We start from the raw sequence: 9715 nt of genomic DNA, 5'->3' as shown, positions 1-9715 counted from the left end.
TAAGCCAAATTGAGTGTAAAATATTACACAAGCATCCACCATGAAGCAATGGTTATTTGTTTATGTAGTCTGTAAAAGTATTCTATATGAGATGAAGACATAATAGCCTTTCTGTCTATACCACCACTTATTCCTGTATGATGATGAAGTTGTAATTAGTTTTATGGTTATGTTGGGTAGCATGGCTGGCTGTATGTTGGTCGTTTGGGGGTTAAGAATAGCTTATCTACATGGTGGTGGTGAATGAAGTGTCGGTTTTCAGTGCAAACTCCTCCTCTACGGACAAGCTGCGCTTTTCTTCCACTTGAACAACCAAGTTGTTTAGAGCGCATTCCCCGGCAGCAATGTGGAGGGAAACAGCTATTTCTTCTAGCTGAAAAAAAATCATTATTATTAATATATTATATTTGTTTGCAACTGGTTTGTTACTATCTTTTGCCGTGTATGGGCTTCGCGCTTTGTAGGGATATTGTGAAACGTTTGCTTGAAAACTTCGGGAAAAGAAAAACCAATCGACTCAGTGCTCAGACAGACAGACAGAAGTCAAGAAGAAAACTGCAGCTAGTTCGCCCCGTGGGTTGTTACAGTAAAGACGTCCTGTCCTGGCTGTCTTTTTGTCTGAACTATTGTTTCTTACACATGGATAACAGGAGGTGACCGGGGCGTCATTCTTCACCAACCTATCAATCGCCTGGACGCTAGTAGAGTTCATTATTATTGTCGCTCTCCCGGGAAACGCGTCGCATTCGTCACAAGGAGATATACAACACAAGGCTACAACAAGTTGACAAACAACCAGAAGACAAAACTTTTTTGTCTGAAGTTAAGTTGCAGCATCCGGCGCACAACTCACGCCACAATTTGTGGAGGACTTCACGGTGGATTATTGGAAGAAGATTCGTCATGGAAAAATTGGAAAATATGAAGAAAAAAGTCAGCATGGAGCTTTAAAGATGCACTATTGATTTCAAAGTTTTTTTTTAGTTTTAGGGATCGACTGTCAGAGCGATTTGGACTAATTTCTTTCGTGCTGATAAAAGTGTCATAGATCTTAGACGCAGTGTGTTTATTTACTTTTCTATAAGTAGGCTAGTGTCCCCCTTTCTTGTCCCCCAAAATGCCACAATTAAACGGAGGCGGTGGAGATGATTTGGGGGCGAACGATGAGATGATTTCTTTCAAAGACGAAGGGGAGCAAGATGAGAAAATATCCGAAAACGTGTCGGCAGAAAGGGATTTGGATGATGTGAAATCGTCGTTAGTGAACGAGTCGGAAAATAACAGCAGCTCGTCGGATTCGGAGGTAAGAGCGTTTTGCGCAGAAATAGTTGCTTGCACACTTTGTACCAATAAGGGTCTTGTATATTATCTAAATGTTGCTGTTTGAATACTTTCACTAGTAGTATCCTTTCCTTATCAGCAAGCTGAGAGGCGCCCCCAAACCAGACCCGACATAGAAAGTTACGAGAAAGCCAGAGATTACTTCCATGAAGGTAAAAAAAAAAGTGTTAAAGTGTTTTTTGTTTGCATGTTTTTCCTGGCGCTTTATTATTATTGTTGTTGTTGTTCTGACATTTGACATTTCCTCGCTTTATTTGTCACACACAGCACTAAGGAGACAGCAAGATGGTGGATTTTTCAAGAGCCCCCACTACCCTGGCTACCCATTTCTAATGATCCCAGATCTGTCCAGCCCATACCTGCCCAACGGCGCGTTGTCTCCCAGCGCAAGAACGGTAAGAAGAAGTGAAACAAAGTATTGTTACTTTCTCCACCACAACCCTTCCCTCCGTCCGTCAAACAACCAAGCAGAGTCATGCTTTGAAAAAGTTATTTCTGCAGTGTATCGGACCGCCATATTTTCCCGGAGTGGCCTCACAAGGAGTAACTAACTACTTCTTTGTTCCTTTGGGATGTTTCCCCCTGTCACCCTTCTGTTTTGACAAGTTCACATGAAGCCCAAAGTTTTCACACTTGACGTGACGTGGTGTTGATTTTATTGCAAGTCGCAGCCTATTTGGGACCGTTTGTGTCTGACAGAATATGCTACTTCTTACAGACTAGCCTACACTTACTTAAGTACGTTGACATTTTGATTATTTAAAGACACCCGTTAGTTCACAAACTTAAATGTTGAGGAGTTTGTTCAGTTTGGTTGTCAGTCACCTCCAAGTGCATCAGCATCCGATAACTGCCTGAGCCCTGTTTCATAGGCCTAGGCTACAAGTGCCAGTAAAAAGTCGAAAAATAGGCGTTTGCATGAAGTCATGTTGTAATATTAATGCTTTTACACACACAACAAGGATTGAATTGTATATGACATCAGCTGAGCCAGTTGTGAAACGTATTAAGTGTACTTAAGTTGTACTTGACAAGGGATGGCAACCATACAGATGTTGTTTGTGGTGGGTTTTAAACTGGTATAGTTGTTGGAATTTATTGCCGTTTGGTTGACCATTAAATCAATTGTGGTGTTTTAAGTGAGGCAAGAGATTAGTTCTAGCCATAGATATGCATCTAGCCAACAGCTGAATTACCATGTTTTAACACAATGTTGCACTTAATAAGTAGAAGTGCTTTCTGGACATGGCATATACAGTAAACACACATTTGAACATGTATTTTGTATGAACAGTGAACCTCTGGTGATGGACACTAGACAAAGTAGACATGTATTATACAGTAATTAACCATGACACCGTGCATAGGTCACTGTAATAACATTTGAAAAGGGGAGGGGGAAAATACTCGTACTAGGTCAGCTAATAGCTAATACAAGAGTATCGAATCTTTATCGCATTTAAATATGTAAAATTGGTGTTTTGCATAGTATATGCGTGGCCTGCATTATGTGATGTGATGCCATCTAAAATGCACTTGAAGGACATGAATATTCAAAGTTCCTTGAAATAACCCATACTGGATTACTCTGTTTCTCAGAGCATGTCCATCCCCCCCAAACCTGCCCCCAGCCCAGCCCTCCGAAAAGAAGGGGAGAAAAAAAAGAAAAACAAGCGCTTTCGTTAGGACCGGGCATGCATTTGACTGAAAAGACCCCCCCCTCCCTCCCTATCTCCTTTTCACTGTTCCAAGCTCACCCCCCTGCCTCCCCTGTACCTTCCATTCAATTAGAAAGGCGTTAGTTGACCATTGTTATTCTGAACAGGCTTGATGGCTTCATTGGAGGTCTCCATCGGGGGGCTCATTAACTAAATGGCTACTCTCCTCCTCTCACACTAGGTGCTGCATAAGGCTCTGTGGAGAACCTGTCATTTGTTTTTGTTTGCTTTTCTTTTTTACCGCCAGAGTTTGTAGGAATAATGTGAGTAGCGTACTTGTGATGCTATGATAGAAATGTGTTTTGTATTATTATTGCGGCGTGCTGATTTATTTATCTCCCTTCAGCAATGATCAGATGTCGTCCCCCCCCCCCCCCCCCCCCCCAGAAAACTATGGCAACTCTTACTATTGACGGAATAGACTAATAGGCTGAAGTAAGTGCCTAAATATGTCAGAAAGCCTTTATCTTGTCGTCACTTTGTTTTGTCTCTGTGACTCATAGAATTTAAAATCCTTTTGCCTCCTTCCTTATATGTATGTGTTTTTTTTGTCTTCGGCAAAGCAAACATTGGAATGAGGACAAAAAGATTGTTCTCATTGCTCACTGCAAGGTAACTAATAATTACTAAGGATTTAAAATCTGGTGGTTAAAGCCCCCATATTAAAGAAGGAATTGAGAATGAGGTCAACGGGCCAGTCTGTGCCTACTATGTCAATCACCACACTGGTAGAAAAGAAAGCAGGCAGACAATGGCTGGCATACTTTAGAATGTATACCAAACTGAGGCATCTTAAGCTGTTGGAGTGTTTGCCATGTTGCAGCAAGGTAAACACACTCCTCACTGGAAATGCTGCGAATTTCAATGATGAGACATTGAACTCTTATTTCATTTTTCTTCTGCGTCATGCTAAGAATTTTCTATATTTGTTCATACAAATCACTGGAGTTCAGTGGCAAGCTTTTAACGGCAAATACTGAGACAGTAGGATTTAGCAGGGACTATTTGCCACTAGCCTGTGTAAACATTGGGTCAACCAGTTAGTTTAACTAATGAGCTCTACTGTGATATGTACACTCTCCCTGTATGTGTATCTGCAGGCTCTCCTAATTGGCTGACAGAAAAGAAGGTTTCTAACTTTAGGAATGCATGCTTTCGTACTCTCCCTCTTGAATCTGTTTACAACTCCCTCCTCTAAAACGAGGGGAATCTAGGGGTGTCCATAGTTCAGCCACATGGCTCATCATTGTCGACCTTGAACTTTGGCCACCAATCTTAACCACATATCAGATATTGAGTGAGTTAATTAAAGACATAATGTAGGAAGTTTCATGACCTTCTGTTGATGATGGCACAGTGTATTGGGTAATAGCAGACAGAGTGACACACACACACACACACACACACACACACACACACACACACACACACACACACACACACACACACACACACACACACACACACACACACACACACACACACACACACACACACACACACACACACACACATAATATGACATTATCCATGAATATGAAAAAGAGCATCGTTGAGTGTTCCTTTCCAGTCGTTTCTATAATAAGCCTTGTGCTCAACAGTCAACGCAACTTTGCAATTCTGCAGTGTGCGCTGCAGAATTACAATGGCTGGTTATGGTTTTAGACATAACTTTTTTTAAGTGTGGATGTAGCAACCCCTATCATGAGCAATGAGAGACAGGCCTAGATGGGATCAGCACAAAGTTCCCCCGAGGGGCAAGCATAACTGATTTAAAGCCTGTTCTGAGTTGACATTCCGCTGTAATCCATCGAGACTGGAGGAGGAGGAAGGTTTTATGCCTGGAAAGATGTTCCACCAGACTTTTGCCTGGTGTGTGGTGGAGGGCCAGCGAGTCCCCCCCCCCCCCCTTGCGTTGAGAGTTGTCAAAATCCCAGTCATTGTTTTGAGGTGTGGTCTAGAGATTCATTGATATGGTTTTTTTTCTTCACTCGCTTGCGTCTAGCGCAGGATTAGTGCAAGGTTTAATTGCCGAGCACAGACTGCTTGACACCACCTCTATCAGCCTCATCAGCAGTCTAGATAACTCTCCTAGTACATCATCATCAGTAAAGAGTGAAATGTCTCTTGTGTGTGAGATGTGGCAAGTAAGTGAGAGGGAGGTTAGTCACTCAAATATATCTTTATCAAACACACACACAGTGGGGACTCTCAAAATCCCATGCATGGTCGTTGAATAGAAAAATTTTCGGGATTGAGCCTCGAATAGAAAGCCTGCATAAGTCTGAACATGTTAGGAGACTACAGTTGCATGCCTCTCTGACGTCTTTTTTCTCCGTTCTTTCTGTTGCTTTTGGTGCTTAAAAATGTGCAGACAAAGAAAAGTCAACAGCGACATTGTCCTGTTGAATAAAAGAGCCTCTCCCTGCATAAGCAAACCGTGTTTGTGTGGAGGTATCTTTTCATCAGGTTACTCACTTGGCTTTTCCACTTAAGCCCGAGATATATACTCAGTTGCGCATGGGTGTCGCACACCGAAAATAGCAGATCTATAAACTCACAACGTGTCTCGCTGTGACGCATTGAGACCTTGTAGAGCTGCTATTTTCGTTGTGCGGTGCACACACGCAACTAAGTTTAAGGCATTACTCTGCTGTGTGTGTGTGCGCAGACTGCGCACGTGTGTATGGTTGTGTGCAAGTATGTCTGTGTGCATGCACTGGTGAGCATGTCTGTGTGTATGGGGGGTGGTAGGGGGTGGATTTCAGGTGAGGGGCTGTGGATTCTGTGCAACAGAGGGAACAGTGTATGGAGCTTACATTCTGACAACCCTCAGTGTTGTATGCCACTGCTGAGAGCAATCCTGAATGTTGGCTTGCAAATATTTTTTTAACCAAGGACTGTGTCAACAGAGCTAACATTTTTGACTAAGTTTATATTTTTGAAAAGATTTCCCCCCCCTCCCCCTTTAAAGGCAAACAAACATCTACATCAATTTAGTCTCAACGTTCAATTAAAAGTAAAGATTGGAGGCAGTCTCCAAAAGACCCGAGCTGGCGTACAGTACATCTTGTTCCTGGGTAATTTATTTATACGTTTTAAATTATTTTAAGACTTGAGGAAACTGATCATGGAGTAGTTTGTTTTAAAATATTTCATCAACCATGGATTTAACGTTTCATTTCTTTGCGTCACATTAACAACAGATTGACTGCATGTTATACACATACACTACAAAATCGCTGGTGTGTTTACGCAGATGTATAACCGAAAAATTACTATATCATATCACGCGAGTGGAATTAAGGTCAGTCACCAGTTTTTAATTACCGAATCGTAAATCAAAGCAATTCAATTAACTCATCAGTGCCTGATGCAATTATAGTGTCATCATAAAATATGAATGCAAGTGTTAACGTTTAGCATCTTCGGCTTTACAGAGTTTTGTGTTTCTTCAGCAAAAGAATTTCCCCACACACACACACAAAAAAGAACGAAAAATTGTCACAGGTCCACAGTATGTGTCAGTAGAAGTTATAGTTGGAGAGAGAATACATGCTCGTCAGTATCTGTTGCACGTTGGACTTTCAGGATGTTCCTGTCCTGTGTGTTGTATAGGAGGATCGTGGTGTGTAGGGCTTTTGCATTTCAGACCTCAGACTTGGGGAGCGAGCTACATGTTCCCTTTCCTAACTGCACTTGTGTAGAACTTGTGTGAAATGGTGTCAGTCCCTGTCTCTCTATCCCTCCCTCCCTCCCACCCCCTCTCTGCTCCGGTCTCTGTGGAAAGCGTGAGCTGGCGTCGGTTCCTCTCGCCACCCCGTAGCCTGCTAGTGCTAGAGTACCTACCCACCCCTCCCGCTCGACATTAGATATTCTGTTTATAGCACTCTCTGGCTTCTCAAGAGCAGGGCCCATCAGGAGCATCTCAGCACCCTTTGAGGCAAGGATAACCACCCCTCTCCCCTCTCTCCAGCCGCATGCAGACTCCCTGCGTTCAGTGACATCAATGAATCCCTTTGATGTGCCAAGATGAATATGTGTGCAAATGTGTTTTTTATCAATTTATGTGTTTTTCTCGTTCGTTATGTTTTGGCCGGTGCTACTATGCAGTTTGAGATCTGGTACACTGCTTTTCCCTAACTCAAAGATATGTTTCGTATATACCTGAGTTGGTTTACAGTATGCATTGTACAGTGTGTGCTTTTCCTTAGTAGGAATGTGTCATTTTTAAGGGCACTTTTTGAGAAGGTGTTGTGACAACGTCCTGACAATGGAGATGAGCCGGAATACACCTGGTCCCGTGTGCTCATTCACTCGCAGTCAATTATCGAAGAGAATCACTTTTTTATGCATATTGTCATTTTCTACTCATATCCGCACACTTCATATTGTTAGCGTATTTCTAATGAATGCAGTCCTCTCATTTTGGATGCTCTCTTTTCTGTCATATGCTTGGGACGGGCTGTCACAGGGCTCAGAGAGTTACAGGAGTTAGACTTGCAGCAATCGAAAACTGCTCAACTTCACTGTCAAGACCGTGACTATAAGTGTAGTTTCCACCACCAAAAAATAGAATTTCCCCTCGATGTCAGACAGGTGATAATCATCAAAAGTGAAAGCACAGATTGTCATGAAAATAAGTGATGGACGGAGGTGTACAGTGTGCGTGTGTGTGTGCGTGTGTGTGTGTGCGTGTGTGTGTGTGTGTGTGTGTGTGTGTGTGTGTGTGTGTGTGTGTGTGTGTGTGTGTGTGTGTGTGTGTGTGTGTGTGTGTGTGTGTGTGTGTGTAGGGGGGGAGTATATGCATGTATCAAGTGTCATGTGAATACCAGCTCAGTAATGTCTGCTCCGTGGTATAATGGTAGAGCCATGGAGAACGAGGGAAACAGTCTCTCTGGTTTTATCAGGGGGGTCGGGGGTTAATCAGCCTCACTCCCAGGTGATCTGGACTCTTGTTTGATTGATGAGTGTGCACGTGTGTGTGTGTACGAGTGTATGCGTATGTGTGTGTGTGTGAGGGGGGGGAGGTTAGTGTTGGTACATGCTGCTATAAGGCTGCCCCCAAGTATAATAAGTAGCCACAACATGGCCGCAACCCTCATTGTTTATTTCATATAAAGAAATGTTTGCCCTCCATAATTGTACCTTAAACTCTTCACTCTGTGCTAATAAAACTTGATTGTACAGCAGGAAGAGAGAAAAAAAATCTAAATAGGGTTTCATCAGTCTGGTATTCCAAACAGCTGTTTTCAGTTTAAGCAACACAGGCAGCAGGAGAGTGAGAGATAGATAGAGAGAGAGAAAGCAGGGAAAGAATAGAGATTGTTGATGAGATGATGTGTGTGTGTGTGTGTGTGTGTGTGTGTGTGTGTGTGTGTGTGTGTGTGTGTGTGTGTGTGTGTGTGTGTGTGTGTGTGTGTGTGTGTGTGTGTGTGTGTGTGTGTGTGTGTGTGTGTGTGTGGGGGGGGGAGGACATAAACTGGGGCAGATATGGGTCTTGCTATCCCTTTGCCTGTTATCCTGAGGTAGGCTGGCTTCCAGACCTTGCGGCTCTAACTTATCTGAGGGATTCTGTCTCCCACAGAGCAGCTAGGGCTACTCCGCCACGCCGGACCACAATGCTTTGCTGCCGTTTCCCTCACAGCCACAGCCCAATCAGCCAGCAGCGGGAGGAGGCTATCAGATCATGCACATGTAGTATCAGCAACACTCAGATTTTTATCAGGTTTCACTTGAAGTTCACACATAGGCCGAGGGAAAGGCTTTCTCTGGGCTCTTACATTTTAAGCGGTCAAACCGGTGTGCGTGTGTTTTGCCAAAGGCCATGTCGTATACGTGTAGTATCAGCGAGGCTTTTCGGAGACGTCCGAGGTGTACTAAATAAAGCAGTGGATGGATATCAAGTCCAAGGATGAGGTTAGTTGACTTGACAGTGAGCAGAGCAGCTGTTCTTCTGGCCGGGAGTTATAAATCAGTTGGGCTGCTTCCCACCGAGCACGTCCCCCGTAACGGTACAGTGAGTTTTGGACTGCTGATTCAGCAGCTCAAGGCCTCTTTGGTAGACGGGTGTCAAGTCAACGCGTTGCACCTGCACACACTCTCAGTTGCAACCTACAGTATACGTACTCCTTGTGATCGGCTGCATGGATCAACCTTCCGCTCCCTGATGAAACACCCCCCACCCAAGTGACACTGAACGTTAACACTCACGGTCACAGGGCGTGCCAGTGTACTGACCAGATAGCGTGATGAGCACAAAATCGCAATGTCCCTGGTCCAATTCTAGCTGCGTTGCATGTCCTTCCCCCTAGCTCTCTCCGCCCTCACTTTCCTGTACATCTACTGTAGTATCCAAACGGGCTAAGATTGTAAAAAAACATGTACACGATCAAAATGTTAAGTTGAAACTGACGTGCTACTCCGTCTCAACTCTTGATTTAAAACCGCAAGTAGCTAAAATGTATTGCTGTAATTATTACATTGCCATGATTTAGAAGGAACACAGGTCCTATAGGGAGGTATGTGGATGTTTCCCGGTTTTATGAGTATGTAGAAGCACACCACATATTTCCATATGATCACTTTTATGAGGTTTGTCTAACAGTGCTCCAGGGGTGCAAGTCGAAAGCATCGAGTTGAAAAGGTCAGGGGAT

The 9715-nt window shown here is 43.5% G+C and overlaps 1 protein-coding gene across 4 annotated transcripts in view; it reads left to right on the top strand.

Moving 5' to 3' along the window:
* The first annotated feature begins 319 nt into the window (after positions 1 to 319).
* tcf7l1b (transcription factor 7 like 1b) overlaps positions 320 to 9715 on the top strand; it is a 42378-nt gene continuing 32982 nt past the window's right edge. For all 4 annotated transcript variants that reach the window (XM_079516672.1, XM_079516671.1, XM_079516670.1 and 1 more), the window contains exons 1-3: positions 320 to 1303; positions 1421 to 1493; positions 1609 to 1736. In XM_079516672.1, the coding sequence (XP_079372798.1) occupies positions 1118 to 1303; positions 1421 to 1493; positions 1609 to 1736 (387 nt within the window). In that variant the 5' untranslated portion in view covers positions 320 to 1117. The remainder of the gene's footprint in view (positions 1304 to 1420; positions 1494 to 1608; positions 1737 to 9715) is intronic.

The sequence above is a fragment of the Electrona antarctica genome, assembly GCF_951216825.1.
Source record: "Electrona antarctica genome assembly, chromosome: 12".
NCBI classification, from domain to species: Eukaryota; Metazoa; Chordata; class Actinopteri; order Myctophiformes; family Myctophidae; genus Electrona; species Electrona antarctica.
This window is presented reverse-complemented; position numbering and strand designations above follow the sequence as displayed.